At 43.6% G+C, this 20,986-nt stretch overlaps 1 protein-coding gene across 6 annotated transcripts in view; it reads right to left on the bottom strand.

The window, feature by feature from the left end:
• Pigg (phosphatidylinositol glycan anchor biosynthesis class G (EMM blood group)) overlaps nucleotides 1-18,951 on the bottom strand; it is a 42,303-nt gene extending 23,352 nt beyond the window's left edge. For 3 of the 6 annotated variants that reach the window (XR_013425609.1, XR_005737168.2, XM_040292891.2), the window contains exons 1-5: nucleotides 18,394-18,951; nucleotides 17,383-17,588; nucleotides 12,144-12,353; nucleotides 10,662-10,850; nucleotides 9,703-9,844 (exon numbers count right to left, since the gene is read on the bottom strand). Coding sequence is in view for 3 of the 6 variants with exons in the window: in XM_040292891.2 (XP_040148825.1) it covers nucleotides 9,703-9,844; nucleotides 10,662-10,850; nucleotides 12,144-12,353; nucleotides 17,383-17,588; nucleotides 18,394-18,547 (901 nt within the window). In the remaining 3 variants the exon portion in view is untranslated. The remainder of the gene's footprint in view (nucleotides 1-9,702; nucleotides 9,845-10,661; nucleotides 10,851-12,143; nucleotides 12,354-17,382; nucleotides 17,589-18,393) is intronic. The other 3 variants (XR_001229571.4, XM_005319065.5, XM_040292890.2) reach the window with 2 other exon arrangements.
• Between the last annotated feature and the right edge of the window lie 2,035 nt (nucleotides 18,952-20,986).

Genomic DNA, 20,986 nt, shown 5'->3' with positions numbered 1-20,986 from the left:
ACTAAGGCACTGGCTAAGAAATAGGAAATACCTATAATAGTTAAAACAACATGGTTTACAAACTCCACTGAACTACTGGACCTAGTTGACATTCAATGGCTGCCAGAATCACAGTACAGCAGATAGCCAGAGACTATATCCTTCCTGGGGCAAGCAGCCCTGCTCAGACCAGACAGGACAGACCAAACAGATCAGAAAAGGACAAACCGGAACAAACCAACCAGAGCAAATGAGACCAGACCAGAATAAACCAGAACAAAGTAGACCTGACCAGAACAAACCAGAACAGACCAGACCAGAATAAATCAGAATAAAAAACGAACCAGAAGAAACAGACCAGACCAAAGCATACCAGAACAGACAGAACTGAACAAACCCACTGCCTGAATCTGCTTGGTGTCTGGGTCAGAGGAAACCCATAGAATGGATAGAGAAAGTCTCAGTTAACAGTGAAGAGAACAAGCAGCAAAATCCATTGCAGGAGACTCCGTGGGACAAATAACCGGCTTCTTCAACAGTAAGTTGTGGTAAAATATAATTTCAAGATATTGCCACTTCTATCAAGAGATAACAATAAGGACCTGGTAAGAAGTCACCAAGGTCCCTGTGGGCCTGCTGCACCAGAGGTTTCTCTACTAGGGGTGCTAACAGTTATCCTGTTGCTAGGTAATGGAGTCTTGCATGGGGTTGCTTATCTCTTGTTTCTCCTACTAACCGCTAATTTCTTATAATTACCCTCTCACTAGTCATATAACCTAATACCTCCTTATTCTCACATCCTACCTCATAAACATCTCAGCCAACCCCCCAGACCCCCTTCTTCCACTAGAAACTGTAAACCATTAAGCAAACCTATTGACTATATGGTAGAAGATAACCGAACTCATCATTTCTGATTATAGTGACAAAACTATAAATGTAAAAATAGAAGCTAACTGATATATGGCTGCACGTTGGGTACACTGTGTGCTGTAATATTGATTTCTTCCTTAATAGTGAGGTATTGATAACATATAGGGACACTATAAGACAACAGGGCAGAAGCTATGATACCTCAGATAACACTGCAAGAGAGAGAGATACATAGACATCATGAAAAAATAAGGGAGGAAAGTGCCCCCAACAAACCAAGATACTACAACAACAGAATCCATAGATAGCACAGTAGGTGAAATGTCAGACAAGGAGTTCAGAATGTACATAACTAAGATGATTTGGGAATTAAAGAACGACCTAAGTGAGCAGATAAAAGCAAAAACCGATCACTCCAACAAAGACATAAGAGACCAAATACAGGCAACCATCAATCACACCAACAAAGAGATAGGAGAGCAAATACAGAGGTTGCAAGATATTATTTCAAGAAAGAGAGAGAGATACTGAAAAACAAACAAACAGAAATCTTTGAAATGAAAGAAACAATAAGACAATTAAAAAACTCAACAGATAGCATCACCAACAGACTAGATCACTTGGAAGACAGGACCTCAGATAATAAAGACAAAATATACAATCCTGAAAATAAAGTTGACCTCACAGTGAAGATGGTAAGAAACCATGAACAGAATATCCAAGAATTATGAGATACCATCAAAAGACTAAATTTTTAAGATTTATTGGAATAGAGAAAGGTTCAGAGATTCAAACCAAAGGAATGCACAATCTCTTCAATGAAATAATATCAGAAAATTTCTCAAGCATAAAGAATGAACTGGGGGGCTGGGGATGTGGCTCAAGCGGTGGCGCGCTTGCCTGGCATGCATGCGGCCCGGGTTCGATCCTCAGCTCCACATACAAACAAAGATGTTGTGTCTGCCAAAAATATCAAAAGTTCTCTCTCTCTCTCTCTCCTCTCTCTTAAAAAAAAAAAAGAATGAACTGGAAAATCTGATACAAGCAGCCTATAGGACATCAAATGTATAAAATTACAACAGATCTACACAAAGATACATTATAATGAAAATGCCTAGCATACAGAATAAGAATAGATTTTTATTCTTAATGCTATAAGAAAGAAAAATCAGATTACCTATAAGGGAAGACCAATTTCGATCTCAGCAGATTTTTTTTAACCCAGACTGTCAAAACCAGGAGATCCTGGAACAACATATACCAAGCTCTAAAAGATAATCGATGCCAACCAAGAATCTTATATCCAGAAAAATTAAGCTTCAAATTTGACAATGAAATAAAAACCTTCCATGATAAACAAAAGCTAAAAGAATTTACAGCAAGAAACTCTGCACTTCAGAACATTCTTGGCAAAATATTCCAGGAGGAGGAAATGAGAAACAATAATGAAAATCTGCAAAGGAAAGAACTACAGTAAAGAAAAAAACCAACCAAAGGAGAAACCAAGTTAAGCTAAATACCAAAAATAACCAAAATGACTGGTGATACAAATCACATCTCAATAATAAAATGTTAATGGCCTAAACTCACAAATAAAAAGACATAGGCTGGTAGATTGGATTAAAAAAAAAAAGACCCAACAATATGCTGCCTTCAAGAGACTCATCTCATAGGAAAAGACACCCACAGACTGAAGGTGAAAGGCTGAGATAAAACGTACCATTCACATGGCCTATGTAAACAAGCAGGGGTTTCCATCTTCAAAACAAATAAAGTAGACTTCAATTCAAAGTTAATCAAAAGGGATAAAGATGGACATTTCATACTGCTTAAGGGAACTATTAATCAACAAGATATAACAGTTATAAATATATATGCCCCAAATAATGGAGCATCTATGTTCATCAATCAAACTCTTCTCAAGCTCAAGAGTCAAATAGACCACAATACAATAATTCTGGGTGACTTTCACACACTTTCTTCACCACTGAATAGATCTTCCAAACAAAGCTAAAAAAAAGAAACTATAGAAATCAATAACTTAGACTTAACTGACATATATAGAGTATATAATCCATCAATGAGTAAATACACTTTTTTTCTCAGCAGCATATGGATCCTTTTCTAAAATAGACCATATAGTATGCCACAAAGCAAATCTTAGTAAATAAAAAAAGTAGAGATGCTACTCGGCATTCTATCAGACCACAATGGAATGAAATTAGAAATCAATGATAAAATAAAAAATAAAAGTTACTCCAACACCTGGAGACTAAATAATATGCTATTGAATGAACAATAGTTGCAAAAGATATCAAAGAAGAGATTAAAAAATTCTTAGAGGTAAATGAGGACACTGATACAACATATCAAAATCTCTGGGACACTATGAAGGCAGTTCTAAGAGGAAAGTTCATAGCATGGAGTTCATTCCTTCAAAGAAGAAAAAGTCAACAAATAAATAACCTAACATTACTTCTCAAAGCCCTAGGAAAAGAACAAATCAACCCCCAAAGCAGTAGAAGACAGGAAATAATTAAAGTCAGAGCTGAAATCAATGAAATTGAAACAAAAGAAACAATGGAAAACATTGACAAAACAAAAAGTTGGTTCTTTGAAAAAATAAATAAAATTGAAAAACCATTAGCCATGCTAACAAAAAGAGGGAGAATACTCAAATTACTAACATCCGTGATGAAAAAGGAAATATTACGACTGACACTACAGAAATACAGAAGATAATTAGAAATTATTTTGAAAATTTGGACTCAAATAAAATAGAAAATATCAAAGGCATCGATATACCCAAACTAAATCAGGATGATATACACGAATTAAACAGATCAATTTCAAACAAGGAAATAGAGGATGCTATCAGAAGCCTATCAACTAAGAAAAGCCCAGGACTGGATGGATACACAGCTGAGTTCTACAAGACCTTTAAAGAAGAACTAACACCAATACTTCTCAAACTATTTCATGAAATAGAAAAAGAGGGAGCACTTCCAAACACATTCTATGAGGCCAATATCACCCTGATTCCAAAACCAAAGACACATCAAAGAAAGAAAACTTCAGACCAATATCTCTAATGAATATAGATGCAAAAACCATCAGCAAAATTCTGGCAAACTGAATACAAAAACATGTCAAAAAGATAATGCACCATGATCAAGTAGGGTTCATCCTAGGGATGCAAGGTTGATTCAACATACAGAAATCAATAAATGTAATTCATCACATCAATAGACTCAAAGATAAAAATCATATGATCATCTCAATAGATGCAGAGAAAGCATTTGATAAAATATACCATCCCTTCATGTTCAAAATGCTATAAAAACTAGGGATATTAGGAACATACCTCAACATTATAAAAGCTATTTATGCTAAGCTCCAGGCCAACATCATTCTAAATGGAGAAAAACTGAAAGCATTTCCTCTAAAAACTGGAAAAAGACAGGGTTGCCCTCTTTTACCACTTCTATTTAACATAGTTCTTGAAACTCTAGCCAGAGCAATCAGATAGACAAAAGTAATTAAAGAGATACAGATAGGAAAAGAAGAACTAAATTATCACTATTTACAGACAATATGATTCTATACCTAGAAACCCAAGATATTTCACCAGAAATATCCTAGAACTAATAAACGAATTCAGTAAAGTAGCTGGATATAAAATTAACACCCATAAATTAAAGGCATTTCTGTACATCAGTGACCAATCCTCAAAGAGAAACTAGGAAAACCATCCCATTTACAACAGCCTCAAAAAATACAATACTTGGGAATAAACTTAATGAAAGAGGTGAAAGACTTTTACAATGAAAACTACAGCACACTAAAAAAGAAGTTAAAGAAGCCCTTATAAGATAGAAAGATCTACATTCAATAGGCAGAATTAATATTGTCAAAATGACCATACTACCAAAAGCACTAAATCAGATTCAATGTAATCCCAATCAAAATCCCAATGATATTCCTCACAGAAATAGAAAAAGCAATCATGAAATTCATCTGCAAAAATAAGAGACCCAGAATAGCCAATGCAATCCTTAACAAGAGTGAAGCTGGTGGCATTATTATTCCAGACCTTAAACTATACTTCAGAGCAATAGTAACAAAAACAGCATGGTATTGGCACAAAAATAGTCCTATAGATCAATGGTACAGAACAAAGGACACAGAGACTAACCCACATAACTACAGTTATCTTATATTAGACAAAGATGCTGCCAGGCATGGTGGTGCACGCCTATAATTCCAGTGGCTCAGGAGGCTAAAGCAGAAGGATTGCAAGTTCAAAGCCAGCCTCAGCAATTTAGCAAGGTGCTAAGCAACTCAGTGAGACCCTGTCGCTAATAAAATACAAAATAGGGCTGGGAATGTGGCTCAAGTGCCCTGAGTTCAATCCCTGGTACCCCCGCCCCTGCCAAAAAAAAAAGTGCCAAAAATTTACATTGGAGAAAAGATAGCCTCTTCAACAAATGGTGTTGTGAAAACTGGAAATCCACATGTAACAAAAAAACCTCTATCTCTCACTATGCACAGTATTCAATTCAAAGTGAATCAAGGAACTAGGAATTAAACCAGAGACCTTGCGCCTAATATTAGAAAGAATAGGCCCAAATCTCCATCATGTCGGATTAGGCTCCAACTTCCTTAATAAGACTCCTATGGCGCAATAATTAAAACCAAGAATCAATAAATGAGATGGATTCAAACTAAAAAGCTTCTTCTCAGCAAAAGTAACAATCAATGAGGTGAACAGAGAGCCTACAGAATGGGAGAAAATCTTTACCACAAGCACATCAAATAGAGCACTAATCTTTAAGATATAAAAAGCACCCAAAAACCTTAACACCAAAAAACCAAATAACCCAATCAATGAGCCAAGGAACTGAAAAGACACTTTTCAGAAGATGATATACAATCAATCAACAAACATGAAAAAATGTTCAACATCTCTAGCAATTAGAGAAATGCAAATCAAAACTACTCTAAGATTTCATCTCACTCCAGTCAGAATGTCAGTTATCAAGAATACAAACAACAATAAGTGTTGGCGAGAATGTGGAGGAAAAGGCACACTCATACTTTGCTGGCGGGACTACAAATTGGTGCAGCCAATCTGGAAAGCAGTATGGAGAGTCCTTGGAAAACTTGGAATGGAATCACCATTTGACCCAGCTATCCCATTCCTTGGCTTATACTCAAAGGACTTAAAAGCATATTACAGGGACACAGTCATATCAATGTTTATAGCAGCACAATTCATAATAGCTAAATTGTGGAACCAGGGCTAGGGTTATGGCTCAGCGGTAGAGTGCTTGCCTAGCACGTGCAAGGACCTGGGTTCGATCCTCAGTACCACATAAAAATAAATAAATAACATAAAGATACTGTGTCCAACTACAATTAAAAAACTGTTTTTTAAAAAATTGTGGAACCAACCCAGATGCTTTTCAGTAGCTGAATGGATAGAGAAACTTTGGTACCTATATACAATGGACATTACTCAGAATTAAAAGAGAATAAAATCATGGCATTTGCAAGTAAATGGATAAAGTTGGAGAATATAAAGCTAAGTGAAGCAAACCAATCCCAAAAAACCAAAGGCGGAATGTTTTCTTTGATATGAGGATGCTGACTCATAATGGCAATGGAGGGGGAGCATGGGAGGAATGGAGGAACTTTAGATAAGGCAAAGGGGAGGGAGGGGAAAGGAGGAGGCAAGGGGGTAGGAATGATGGTGGAATGAGTTAGACATCTTACCCTAAGTACATGTATGAAGACACAAATGGTGCGAAATACTTTGTGTACAATCAGTTACTTGAAATATTGTGTTCTATATGTGTGATATGAAATGAATTGCATTCTGCCATCCTGTATGACAAATTAGAATGAATAAATAATAAAAAAAGGAAAGAACAGCAGTGGAGGTGATCATGTAGACCTAAGAGATAGTGCAGAAACACATTTCCTCTGCTTCCTCTGAACTGATTAGAAAAGCAATGATATAAAACTGTATGTATACCATCCTACTGCCAGCTGCCAGCAAACAGAAATGCAGCATGTCTGGGAGGGCAGAGCTGTCCAGGAGGAAAACACTGATGCCCTCCCAAACACAGCACACAGTGTTCACAGCAGCAAAGCAGAAGCAGCCAAGGGCCCCTTCACCAGTGAATGGGAATGTGGTCTGTCCACACCATGGAATATGGTTCCACAACAGAAAGGAACTAAGACCAATGAGTCTGGAGAAGCATTACCTTAAGTGCAGCACTGAGGCTACAATGGGACCGCTTCCCTGCATGTGACACATTCAGGAGGCCCATCCACAGACACCAAAAGCAAAGCAGGGACTGCCCACACTGGGGGGAATGGAGGGCAGGGGCCAAAAACAAGGGGCCTCTTTTTGAGAAGATGGAAATGTCCTAAAATTGACTGTGATGACTCGCCCATCTCTGTGAAGATACTATAGGGCACGTAATATGGCTCAAGATGTGGCCAATGGGGGTTAAGAAGCACCTGCTGCTGGGAAGCCAGACACAGCCACTATCAGGACCCAAGCCCGTTGTACCCATAGCACTCATGGACAGCTACCACTGATTCTTTATATATATTTAGTTGTAGATGGACACAATACCTTTATTTGCTTTTATGTGGTGCTGAGGATTGAACCCAGGGCCTCATGCTTGCTGGATGAGCACACTACCACTGAGCCACAACGCCAACCTTACTGATTCTTAAATACAAGCCTTAGAGGTGAAATGTTGGTATTCTGATACACAATGACTCTAACATTCCCACATAAAGAATGCCAGCTTGACAGTCTCTTTTTCACCTTCTCCATGGCAAAGGCTGTGCCTGCTCCCTTTTGTTAATCCAGTGGTGCCCAGCATAGCAGCTGGCTATCAGAGGTGCTCAATAAACCCCTTTTGAGTGACCAAACAGTGGATGAAGGGAAGGGCCCTCTTTCAGATATGAGAGATGCACAATGACCTTGCCCAGGGTGTGGATGTGGAATCAGGCACCAGAACTGGGTGCTCTGACTCAGTGTGTACACCAACCAGGAGGCAGGCTTTTAAGCTGGCACTGGGAAAGGCTGGGTTATAAGAGCCAGTGATACATCTTAGGGGCCAGACACCCAAGAGGAGAAAGCTATGAAGAGCTAGAAGCAGGTGGAAGCACTTCCCCAACCATTCCTCCCTTAGTTTGAAGATTCATTCATTTAGCAAATAATTCTTGGCACCTGTCACACATCAGGCAATGTCTGGGGCTCTTGGCATATAGTGATCCTGCCCTCCTCTGGCTCAGTGTGGAAAGAGAAGGCAGATTGCTGTGAATCCCACAAACAAGCCTATAATGACAAAGCTGGTGAAGAATGATGCAGGGAGCACAGGGTGCAGTGAAAGAGCTGACAGGTGATGTAACTTAGACTAGGACCAAGGGGCAGGAGACCACAGGGGTGAGGACAAGGGTGTTGGCAGGTGAGGGAGTGCCTGCTGAGGGCAGAGGTAGGGTACATAAGCAATGGGGAAAGTGGCTAGGATTAAACAGTAGGGCTGGCAAGAAGGCTTTATGGGATCTTATCCTAAGTTCAACCACTGAAAGGTTTTATGTACAGGGAATTTTGATAGAAAGGAATGTGGAGAGTGAGGAAGAAGTGGGGCAAGAGGGACCCAAGTGGATAGTGGTGACATTTGCTGGCAGGGATAAGGAAGGACAAACTTGGGAGACAGTTCAGGTGTGAAGCTGCCACACTGGCTCTATCTATGAGATCCAAGTTCAGGGGCAGGGGAGCAGCTGGGTGTATACAGTTTTGGAGGTCAGAGAGGAGGAAACCTGGCAGGTGTGGCCTATCTGTGGTATTTTCAACCACTGATGCAGAAGTGGACAAGCACACCCTTAGGAGCTAGGGTAGAATAACACAAAAAAGCAGACTGCAAAAAAGATCAGGAACAAGGCTGAGCTAGCAACAAGGACTGAGAAAGAGAGCTGGGAGAAAAATCAGAAAAAATGGGCAGCTCCAGGAGCTTTGGAGCCAGCATGACTGATACTGCAGGGTGGGTGAGACCAGAGTTAGAAACTATCCATTGGACTCAGCTGCATAATATAAATAATTGCTGCATCCACTGTGAATGTGTCAGTCAAGTTGTGGAGGCACAGGCCAGACCCATGGGGACTGACAGGATTGCAGGGTGGGTAGCCCTGAGGAGCTTATAGCACTGTGGGTCAGAGAGGGTGTCACATCAGACACTGAGAAATGGACCTCAGCCAATCCTGCTCTGACTGTGTCCCCAACTGGCCGACACTGTTGTTCAATGTGTGGCTTTACACAGCAAATATATTTTTAAAAGTTTACGTATTCACATTTCCTTCAGTCATACATGCAGTTCAAATTTCTAAAAGCTGCTGGCAGGTTTTTTGTGGGTTGAGGGGTACTCAACCACTGAGCCACATCCCCAGTCATTTTTTGTATTTCATTTAGAGACAGGGTCTCACTGAGTTGCTTAGCACCTCACCATTGCTGCAGCTGGCTTCGAACTGGCAATCTTCCTGTCTTAGCCTCTCCAGCTGCTGGGATTATAGGCGTGTGCCACTGCACTTGGCTGCTGGCAGTGTTCTTTTAATAATTCCAGATACCCAGGCAGTAACATTCCAACAACAAAATTCCTATACAGAGTATTTGTATTTTAAGAATTACAGCAAGGGATGTGAATTCCAAATCCTTACTGCCCCTCTCCCCTTAATTCTTATTCCATATGGCTTACGATATTTGAAACCTGTTTAGTTTTTAAAAATTAAAACCAGACAGTTTCACAATGTTAAACGCTGCTAAGTTCTCACCGGGTCTCCTTTCAAATGAAGAGCTGATTAGGATCAGAGGTGTGCTTACTTCCTCTGTGGAAGAGGCCCCATGACTCCCCGTCTCCGACATGCCGTGGTCCCCACAAAGAACCAGCAAACTGGGTGAGAGAGTCTCTCTCTCCTGAAAGGCAAGGGGACCGGGTCAGCTGCCATCACACTGCAGAGCATGTGTGATCCTGCCAAGGAGCAGTGCAGATTTTAGCTCTCCTTCATCAATGGGCACTCCTCAGCAAACTGGTTTCTTTTTCCATGAGCCTAGAGCCAGACTGAAGGGTCCAAGTCAAGTGATGGCATGGGAGAAACACTGGACCAAGTGTAGCTCAGAGAGTGCAGGAAGGCTGTTTGTGGTCTCCCAAGCTAAGGATTTGTCATTACCACTTTCCAGACTGTGAGCCCCAGGCATGAGACTCCCAGTTTCCTCATCTGTCAGTGGATGTATTACAGGACTGTTTGAGGATAATACCCCAGCGCCCAGAGAGAGCTCTGAGCCACGTGAGGAGATTCCGTGGGCCTTCACTGCTCCTGTTATGGCAGCCAGGCTCTGCTGGGCCTCTGCTGCTTCTCTGGCTGGCACCCACCTGCAGGCAAAGTGTCATCCCTCTCTCCCTTTAATTCTCTGCTCACACTATGCAGGTCCTCACAGAAGGCCATTTAAAACTATGGCAGGTCGTCAGAACAGGGGTGCCGCTCCTGCTGCCTGTGTTCTCCTTGGCACCAATTGCTTTTGAACATACTGGTTTCTTGGTTATTACCTTCTTATTTGCCTCTCCTGGACAGAATATGAGCTCCACTGCCAAAGAACAGTGAAATGCAAGGTTTTCAGGATTACTGGGAAGACTGAGCATAGCCAGGAGTGTGGCACTCACTTAAGTAGGTCTGTTCTCTGAAGATCAGCAATGCTAAACCCATCCCCATGCGATGAGCCCCAGAAGTCTCACCTTGGACAGCAGTGAGGTGTGAATCTTCATCAGGATGCTGTCCATTTCACTAAGCTTGCGCCCAATCAGGGGGCTGTTGGGCCCAGAAATGTGGCCAATGTGGTCCAGGCCCAGGTAATGGAGGATTAGCATGTCCCAATCTCCTCTTTTTAATACTGTATCCAAATGCCTTGTGACGTTATCATCTACCTTTGAAGGGGAAATGTGCATGTAAATGGCTTGCCCAATTTTCCCTGCCAGGGAAAAAGCAGCCGCCATTTTAAAATCTAGGGGTTTATTTTACTTTAGGTCACAGGACTCATGGGAACTGAAAAGACAAAACACAGATCGAGACAAAACAAAAATCCTTATGTCATTAAAAATACGTAAATGAACATTAATATTAGATTAAGTCTCACTGCTATTGTTTTTATTTCTCTAAGTTGTAGACAGGACATATCATACAGATAATTTAAATGAGCAAGGGCTGATATGACAAAAAATTTTTCTGTGGGATCACTGCTAGGCTTAACTAAAAGCTACCCAAAGGAGCAAGTTAAATTGTCCCCAAGTTGCCATGGGGTAACAAGGGCAAAGGGCAGCTAAGACAGGACAGTACCCAGAGTTAGAGTAACCAGCAGTCCCACGAGAAGGCTATTCTTGGAAGGAAAGAGACAGCACTTATGGGCTCTTGTTTCTGAAACAAACACATGATGGAGAGATTAGCAGCTGAGCAGCTCCTGACCTTGCTGGTAGCCTGCTCAGCCCTGACCCCTCAGCTAGCCCTTTCCCTCCCCCAATACATCTACTGCAGAGAGAAGTGTTCCTGTGCACAGGCACATACACTGTGGGAAGTGCATTATTGCTGGTAAGTAATGTGGTGCCTGCCCTGGTAGATGGGAAAGGGCATACCTTTGGAGAAGGTACCTGTGTGAGCAGGACCACAGATGCTCCCCAGCTGCGGCACACTGAAATCTGAGGCCATCTGACCCCAGCTGCCAAGATACACATGCTGGTATACTGGTGCTCCTGCTCCTGGAGCCAACTTCTAGCACATAAGTCTAATCCTACTCTTCCTTTGCTGGAGTCTGCACCCCAGCATAGGCCAGTGCCCCTCAGGACCACCTGCAGAACCAAAAAGCTAGAGGATCCCTGGCAGTGGTGGAGTGCTACATCTGTGCTGTACTGGATGCTGCCTCCCTGTTCTGCCTGCTCAGGAAGCCCCCACTCACTCATCAGAGTCTGCCCTGACAGCTCCTCTATGGTGCCCTTCCCCATCCTCAGTGGGTGTTCAGCTACTCTGTACATGGGCTCCGCAGACTTCTCCTCACACCCATACCTGGGTGCATGTCCCCAGTTGTGACTGATTACATGGATGAATGATGGTTGCAATTTCCCACACTACTCCATAAATTAATAAATGTCACATTCAAAATAACACTAGATGATGATGGTGCCAGGCTATATCTAGGATGGCATATTTCTCTTATTTTAAAAACTGACCTCTGTATAATCTGACACAAAAAATGAGGTTGTTCCATCATATTCCACAAAATGCTTTGGAAATAACTTAACCCATGTTTCATCTCCATAAAAGATCACTCTCTTCCCAGCTGCTTTTGCTTGTCTGATCACACTGTCTTCCAGTAGTGCAGGAGAATTGAGGTTCCTGATGACATCTACAAAGCCAGGGAGGCTCCCTGTCATCAATGCCTGTGGGAGAAAACACTTTACAGTTAGACTGCTGAATCCAAAGGCACAGCAACAGAGGCAAAAGACTACCTGACAACCTGACAGGTGAAACAGGAAACTGGGCCTGCCCAATACTGGAGGCTGAGCCAACGTGAGGATAGTACCTGTGTGAAGCAGGGCAAGCACAAAGATACTGCTCAAAACCAGCCAACCCAATAATACAGACCTGACTAAAACAAAGAGCATGGCACAGAGCAATTCCTTCCCTGATAAGACAATAAAGGAAGAGGCTAGGAAGAGTCAGACAACAGCAGTGGCCAGAGAAGCCATGCGCTAGTGAGCTGAAACACCTCATGTGGCTAAGTATGTACTTAAGTCACGAACTTGAGTTCCACTCCAAACTCGGACAATCCAGCAAGTCTAACTATCTCTGAATGACAAACAGGAGGAAAGCCACCTATACTCATGACTCCTAGGAGCTCTCAAAGTGAGCAGGGCCCTTTGGCCACCATCCCCAATGTTGTGTCATGTTTACTGGAAGGAGAAGGTGGGTGTGACATATTCTTGTATCTTTCTAATAATGCAGAATTGAGTTAACAACCACCCCCATTTTTAGCATAGAACTTGAGGCCACAGTAATAGATCTCACAACCACCCTTAACATCATCACCCAGGGACCTGTGCCACAGAAAATAGGAAAATGGACAATTCCAACAAGTGTAGGAATTCTGCCAAGACTTCTTCAATAGCAAATAGATGTGAATGTGTGTGCATGTGAGTCAATGGAGATCAAGCTGGGAGCTTCACACATGCTGGGCTAGAGCCCTACTACTGAACTACACCTCTTGCCAAAGAGAAATGTGAATTAACCAGACATCTGGAATGCCAGGGGGCTGAGCAAATACTCTCCCCCAAGAGTGATGGAAAACAGGCAAAAATATCAAAAACAACCATTCAAGAAGTTTGAAATTCACCAGAACTGTACAACCAACTGAGAAGCATGTATTCAAGAAAAACTACTGTACCTGTGGTTTCTCATAGGGCTGCTCCTGCCTCCTCCCCTCCCAGTTCTATGACATGGCAACCATGAAGAACCTGACCTAATGTGACTGTAGAAAAGCCCCATGCCCAAGAAGTTGTGCAAACAACAGGGAAGGCCAACGACACAAGCAAAAGGCCAGCCAGACATTTAAAATGGGGATCTAGAGCAAGAGACAGTTATAGCTGACATTTTTAAGCTCCACATATTTCTGGGAATCCAGAGTGGTAGCAAGAACCCCAGTCACCTGCTCCTTCTCCCTGAGCAGGGAGCCCTACTTAGAAAAACAGTGACAGAGCAGGCTTGACTGAACAGTGCCCGTGAGTTCCAACCTACAATGGACACCATACTGCATGATGTGCTTGGAAAAAAATGATAAAAAATAACAAAACAAACAAAACCCTATCCACAATTAAGCAGAGACATCATTTGCTGCATACTCTGGGGGAGAAAGCCTGTACAGACTAGCTCAAATAAATTCGTACAGAATAAGAGCAACAACTACCACTACTGCTCCCAGCATGGGGATCAGAATTCAGATATGAAGTAGGGTTGACTGGATATACGTTATCTGCTAAATCTCATCATACTGTATATACAAAAATATGTGTATGGCACTGTATGAAAATCATCTCAGCTCATTTAAACTCTGAATGCAAATTCCATCCCCAAATCCTACTCTTATAGGCAACCAGGGACTTGAGGTGAGTGCCATTTCAGATTCTTTCCTATATGCAAACAATCTTAAATTCTAGAAACATATAATGAACCTCTTTCCCCAGGAAATATACCACTTTATTTAAACAGTTTCAAAGTGATCCAGTGTATGAATACACAACATATTTAACCAAGACCATCTTAATGAACATTTATTTTCCAATTTCCTGTGGAAGTGCCATTTGAGCTAAGGAACTGTAGAGGTTATATAGAGTTTTCTAGGGGAAAACAGAAAACTGCAAAGGCCCAGAGCAGAAAAGAAAAGTGCACTTAAGGACCTGAGTCAGGCGTGGCCAACATGAAGGAAAAGCATGGAAGGGGGTGAGCAGCTTGATACGAATGGGGACAAAGGGAGCAAAACCACACAGAGCCTTGAAAGTTGGAGCTCAAAGAGGACAGAGGCTAAGCCACTAGAAGGTTTTAAGAATGGCAGGAGTGTGATCTGACTGAGCCATACTATGGGCAGAAGGAGGTGGGGGGAAACGTTTGTTGTCCTGGCTGGAAACCATGACAGATGGACCACAGTGCTAACAGAGGAAATGATGGCCCAAGCTAGGGACACCCACCCACACCCACAATACCTCATAACATGTGTTCACCTCATTCCTTGTGAGGAACAGACACTACCAATCTTTTAATTTTTACAATGTGACAGACAGACCTGGTGTTATGGATTGTTTTTAATTTGCCTTGCTCTGATTACTAGTAAGGTTGAGAATTTTCTATGTTTACTGACCACTTCACATTCTTCCCTCATGGGTTTCTTTATGTCCTTCCCAGGTTTCCCCTGGATTACCCATCCTGGATCTGATCCCACCTTACATATCATGGACTAACCACCTTATTTGTTTTGTCTATTGTAAATAATTTTTTTCAGTTTATCATCTGTTAACAACTTTTTTGCCACATAAAAAGTGTCCTGCTTTCATACAGTCAAATCCTCTCGCCCTCCCTTTGTGGCTTTTACAAAGCCATTCCTTGGTCTCACTCTAGTTTGAGTTCCCACTGTTTTTTTTTTTAATTTTAACATTTATTTATTTTTTCTTAGTTCTCGGCAGACACAACATCTTCGTTCGTATGTAGTGCTGAGGATCGAACCCGGGCCGCAAGCATGCTAGGCCAGCGCGCTACCGCTTGAGCCACATCCCCAGCCCAAGTTCCCACTGATTAAGGACAGCTGGTTCTACTTGGTCATCCCTTGGCTGTGGAGAATGCAGCTGGCAGCTGGGTTGCAGTTGCAGCCCCAAGAAATCTGAAGGAGACATCCATCTGTCATTAATGGTGTTGCTGTGGCTTTAGGAGGAGTGGACTCTTGACTTCTCAGAACTAGGGAAAGCTATGCAAACACGCTTTAAAGAGGACTTACTTTGTCATTCTATTTTTCAGTACAGTTGTAGGACACCAGAGGCTCTAGAATCAGACAAATAGGGCCATGCTCAGTTCTGATGCTGTGATTTTACCTCCATGAGTCTCTACTCCCTCCTCTGGAAATGGAGCTGAGCACAGTACCTTTCTCACAGGACCAACTCATGGGGCTCATTTGAGGGGAAGCCAACATGCTGGTCTGGACAGAACCCAAAGCTTGCAGAGTACTTACACATTTTCTCAAACTGGAGTCTCAATAACATTTTTATTAAAACAATAAAGGAGAAAAGTTTCCTTCCACAGTTCTGACAGGGCTTAATCTCTGAAATAAAGACATCAGTGTCCCTGGTGAACAGGAACCTGACACCTTTCTTTTAGCTTTGACAGTACTTTCTGCTTTGAACAGAAGAGCAGCTTCTGGGAGACTGCTCCTGAGCATGGTGATGCAGATGCCCTCCCTCACCCATCACTCCATCACTGTCCCCCTTTTAAATTCCTTTCACATACTTATATTTTCTGTCTTCCCCATTAGAGTATAAGCTTCAGAGACTGTTGCTGTCTTGTTCTCCACTGAATCCTTCTAGTCTAGAACATGATGAGGTGTGTAGCAGCCGCTCAGTATCACTGAGTGAAAGACATACAACATCCCAAGGTGGCAGACAGCATGGGAGACTCACAGACAGAGTCATGGAATGATACAGCACTTACCTGCCTTCAGTCCCAAACATTTTCTTTTTCCATCCAGTGGACAGATTTACTGAACACCCACAAATACAGCCTCCAAGTCTTAAATCAAGTAGCAGCTCATTCTGATCCAGTCTTCGAACTCACATTATCAATCAGACACAGATTTTATACCACACAGCATGCAGTACAGCCACACTCAATGCCTCAGTTTCTTCTGCCTCCACTCCCATACTCATTCTACCAGTCTCTGTTTGAATGTCATTTCCTCATACAAGCCCCACACCCACATTGGGTATCACATTCTATTCTTTTCCATCATGTGCTCATCACACTTTAACACTTTATAACTGCACATTTATTTTATGCTTATTTGTTGAATAGAATGTCTGTGTATCTCTCCAGAGATTAAAAGCCCCAGGAAAGCAGAGATACTAACCCACCCCCAACGTATCCCCATCACAATATCAACATATGATAATCTATAGATAAAATTTCCTTGGGCTGGGGATGTGGCTCAAGCAGTAGCATGCTCGCCTGGCATGCGTGCGGCCCGGGTTCGATCCTCAGCACCACATACAAACAAAGATGTTGTGTCTGCCGAAAACTAAAAAATAAATATTAAAATTCTCTCTCTCTCTCTCCCTCTCTCTTAAAAAATAATTATTAAAAAAATTTCCTGAGACAATCAATAATTGAGTTTTATGTTTTTATTTATCCATGATTCTTGGGTAAAGCACTAGGTACTTGAAAACCACTCTTACCAAGCTGAATGGGTTTATGTAGTAGAATTGTGAGGGCAGATGATACAGTTTGATCTTATGTATTCTGCAATTTTGGGCAAGTTAAATAATTATCTGAGTTTGCTTTCTTATGCATAAAGTCAAGATTAGACTTGGCAACTCAAAACTCTCCTTGCAGGGTTGTAACTAACCCACTGATGATTAAAGAGAGGAGGCTACAGAGAAGGATGTCTCTTGGGCTGGCCTGGTTGATCTGGATTTAAATCCTTTTTACTTCCCATGATGCCTGAGCTCTGGCTACTTGACAAGGGACACAAATCACAGGTCTCAGCTCCACCCTGACTGTGAAGCACCGTTAATGTTCTATCACCCCAGTAAAACTGACAGCACCAAACTAATTTTCACTTAATGGAAACTGGGACTCCAAACAGAGGACTACAGAATCCTGTAAGCCTTCAAAAGAGCCAAACCATGATTTATAAAAAAATCAAGTCAAGCTTACCTTGATTCGAGGCATAGTCACTGTGGGTGGCTTTGCTTCAGCCACAAAACTGTGAGATGCTCCTTTTTCCACAAGATAACTTGTGTAGGGCATATACTTCACACCCTTTGACCCAAACACAAAATCATCTCTCAAGGCATCTATCAGCACAATGACAACTTTATTGAAGAGAGGAGGTGGTAGCTTGGTCCAGTTGGAATGGGCTCCTAAAAGCGTTTGAAAGAAAAAAGGGAAATTACAATTTAAACTTACCATTTAAGCGCCTTCAAAACCTTGCTTCTGTCTGCTTCTCCAGCATACAACCTGTCCTATCTGTGTATGGCAACCCAAAAGAAGGGCTGTTCTTGGTAAGCAGTGCTGGAGAGAAGAAGGTGTTGATAGTGAGTAAGCACAGGGAGCCCCAATAATAAGCAGTGGATTGCCCTTAGTATAGCAAGGAATAACTGGGGAAGGGGAAGTCCTTACATGAAAGTCCCTGAGTGTCCCATTCAGGAACACTGACCTTGACCTAACGATGGGTGGCCTTGCAAACTGCATTTACATGGCCGGTGGCTGGAATTCTGTGGACCTGGTCCAGAACCAGGGAGCTTTTACCTAGTGGGTACTGCTGTGTAGGTGAGGGACAGGAAGGGGCCTGATGCAGAAAGGCCTTAACTACCGTGGTCTAAAAACAAGGGGGGCCGGGCTTGGGATAAAACAGAAAACGTGAGGGATCAGCAGCAATGTGACCTATTCGGAAAAGTGGGGGGGGGTCTCTCTGGATGGGCAGAGAGAGGGATGGAGCCTGGGTACGCGGAGCTGACTGTGGTAATCCAAGGAAAGTGGCGGAAGGATCGGTGGCAGTGGGTGCCAAAGTTGTAGGTCACTGAAAAAGGCACCAAGGCGGTAAAAGTGGTTTCTCCGGCTGGGGACCACAGGGGAAGAGAAGCCCCTCCCCGGAAAACGTCGGGCTCAGGGGGAGCGTCCTCTGCAGGAAGCAGGGCCGGGGGACACTGGCGAAGGGATCCGTACCAGCAGCAGGCTCGGGCGCCGGGGGCTCTGCTCGGTGCTCAGTCCTGGAAGAGGAACGAACGGGAGCCGGGAAGAATCCCCGCAGGAAGATCGCGACCCCAAGCACTTCAATCGCTACGCAGCTAGCAGCGAAGGCCCCGGAGCCCAACCGCATCGTGTCCACTCTTCGGGCTAGGGAACGGGCGGGACTCCACCGAAGTCTTGCCCAGCGACCGCCGCTCCCGGTCCGCTAGCGACTTCTGAGCAGGAACCGGCAGACCTGACTGACAGGCGTCGCCCCAGCTTGGCGTCACCTCCGCCCGCGCGCCGGAAATACGCTAAGGGGCGGGGCTCCCGAGAGTTCTGGGGCCGCTTTTCCCACGGGTCTCCGCCCTCAGCACCGGGCCCCAAGTCATTGTCCTCTGGCAACGTCCTCCCTAGTCCCAGCGGGTCCCGGTCCCTGGGAACGCACCAGCCCCGCCCCCTGGCAACACCCGCACAAGCACCACACCCTCTGCCAACGCCCGCGAGTCCGAGGTCCACGGTAACGTCCCACGAGTCCCCGCCCATCCGGCAAAGCTCCCAGTCCCCGCCTCTGGCAACGCCTGGAGTTCCCCCCGTCACGCCCCCGCGAGTCCCCGCCCCTGGCAACGCCCCCCCAAGCACCACAACCTCGGCTAACGCCCCCGAGTTCGAGGTCCCTGGTAACGCCTCCAAGTCCCCACCCCCTGGTAACGCCCCACGAGTCCCCCTCTACCCGGCAGAGTTCCCAGTCCCCGCCTCTGGCAACTCCCGGAGTCCCGCCCCCGATAATCCCCGGCCTCTGGCAACGCCCTTTAGGTGGTGCCTTGCTTTCTTCAGGCTCTGAGAGCCTTCCCTCCACAAGTCACATGGAACAAAACCTCTTCTGTGGTTCTGCTCCGGGACACCAGGCCCAAGGCCAGCTTGAAGTGTGTCATGGCATTAAAGGCAACGATCCTGCGACAGGTATTTCGCCCTAGGCCATGAGCGCTGCAAGTAGCCTTCTACTTCTCCCCAGGTGGATCCAGCCGGGCGTGTTGGTGGTGACCACCACTGCGATGGCAGCTGAGTTTGTGTAGTTCTACGTGGACTGAAGGCACTGGTAGGCAGTAGAGCAAGTCCTGTATTTTATTTGTTTTTGTACATAATGTTTACAACTCAGTGAATTTGGGGTAAGATACACTAAGAAACCATCACCACCATCAAGGCTGTAAATTCCTCCTCCAAGCTTTATGGCTTTTTTCTTTTTCCTTTTCATTTTTGTGAAAAAAAAAAAAACGCATTGTAAGATCTACTTTTTTGGGCCGGGCGGGGGGGTTACTGGGAATTGAACTCAGGGGCACTCGACCACTGAGCCACATCCCCAGCCCTATTTTGTATTTTATTTAGCGACAGGGTCTCTCTCAGTTGCTTAGTGCCTCATAGTTGCTGAGGCTGATTTTGAACTCCTGATCCTCCTCCCTCAGCCTCCCAAGCCATTGGGATTACAGGACTGCGCTACCATGCCTGGCTCTAAGATCTACTCATTCAGTGCATTTTAAATATGAAATATTGCCCTAGGCATTATGCTATATAGTAGTAGACCACAGAACTCACCTAGCATAACTGAAACTTTGTACCTTTTAATTTATTTCTTTTTAATTTTTCTTCCCATTTATTCTTGTTACTATTATTGATTGGTACCCCCCTCTGCCCACACATCTGTTGTTTTTGTATTGGGTCCTCTAGTTAGGAGCTCAAGTATAGAAGTGTCTGTTTGATTGGGTCCCCCACTTGTGTCCAGGAGCCTTTTGTCAAACAGGAAATTGACCTCATTAGAAGACCCTCTCCATGCTCCTTTGTTCTGGCCCTGCCCTTGACCTCCTCACTCATCACCTTGCCCTGGCTACCTAAGCTCTTCTACATTGACCCTAATCCCCTGTCTCAGAGGATACCCCAGCTACTGTTGGAAGTTGGGGCAGTGACTACTTACTTCAGGCCAACAAGGGGCATCATCAGAGTAACAGGGATATCCTTCTGAGGAAGTTCTAGGACAAATGGGAAGCAGCAGGCCAATCCAGAGGCCAACACTGATGGCATATATCAGTGGGTCTGTTGATCGATCCATGGTAGAAGTCTGGAGGGATGGCCATTGGGACTCCATTTTATTGCCTTTACACGAAAGAAAACAAAGTGAATAAGCAAACTGATAATGTAAGGACAAAAAAGAAGAATAAGCACCAGGGCTGTAAGAGCCCAAGGGAAGGCAAAAAACATAAGGCAGCTTTTATGGCTTTGGATGATCTGTTGGACTGTGTCCAATAAGCCCTTTTCTGAAAATATTTTCTGTTTTAAGGTAAGAGTGTTATCTCTTCCCAAATAGTAGAAGTGATCAACATTAGAATCTTCCACTGGGATGCTTCAGGGAGTAATAGGGTGTCCTTAGGAGAAACCCACCATTCTCTATGCTCTACTTGGTATCCCTACAGCCTGTTGAGCCTCTTCCATTGGGAGTTCAGAAGACAGAAAATAATTTTCCCATAGGAATGTGGTAATTGAAAAACCCTGTAAAGCAGGCTTTGCAGGGCTACATCTGCAGCCATATTTCCTTTAG

The sequence above is a fragment of the Ictidomys tridecemlineatus genome, chromosome 9 (assembly GCF_052094955.1).
Source record: "Ictidomys tridecemlineatus isolate mIctTri1 chromosome 9, mIctTri1.hap1, whole genome shotgun sequence".
Lineage (NCBI taxonomy): Eukaryota > Metazoa > Chordata > Mammalia > Rodentia > Sciuridae > Ictidomys > Ictidomys tridecemlineatus.
Note: the sequence above shows the minus strand (reverse complement) of the source record. Positions and strands in the feature narration are given on the sequence as shown.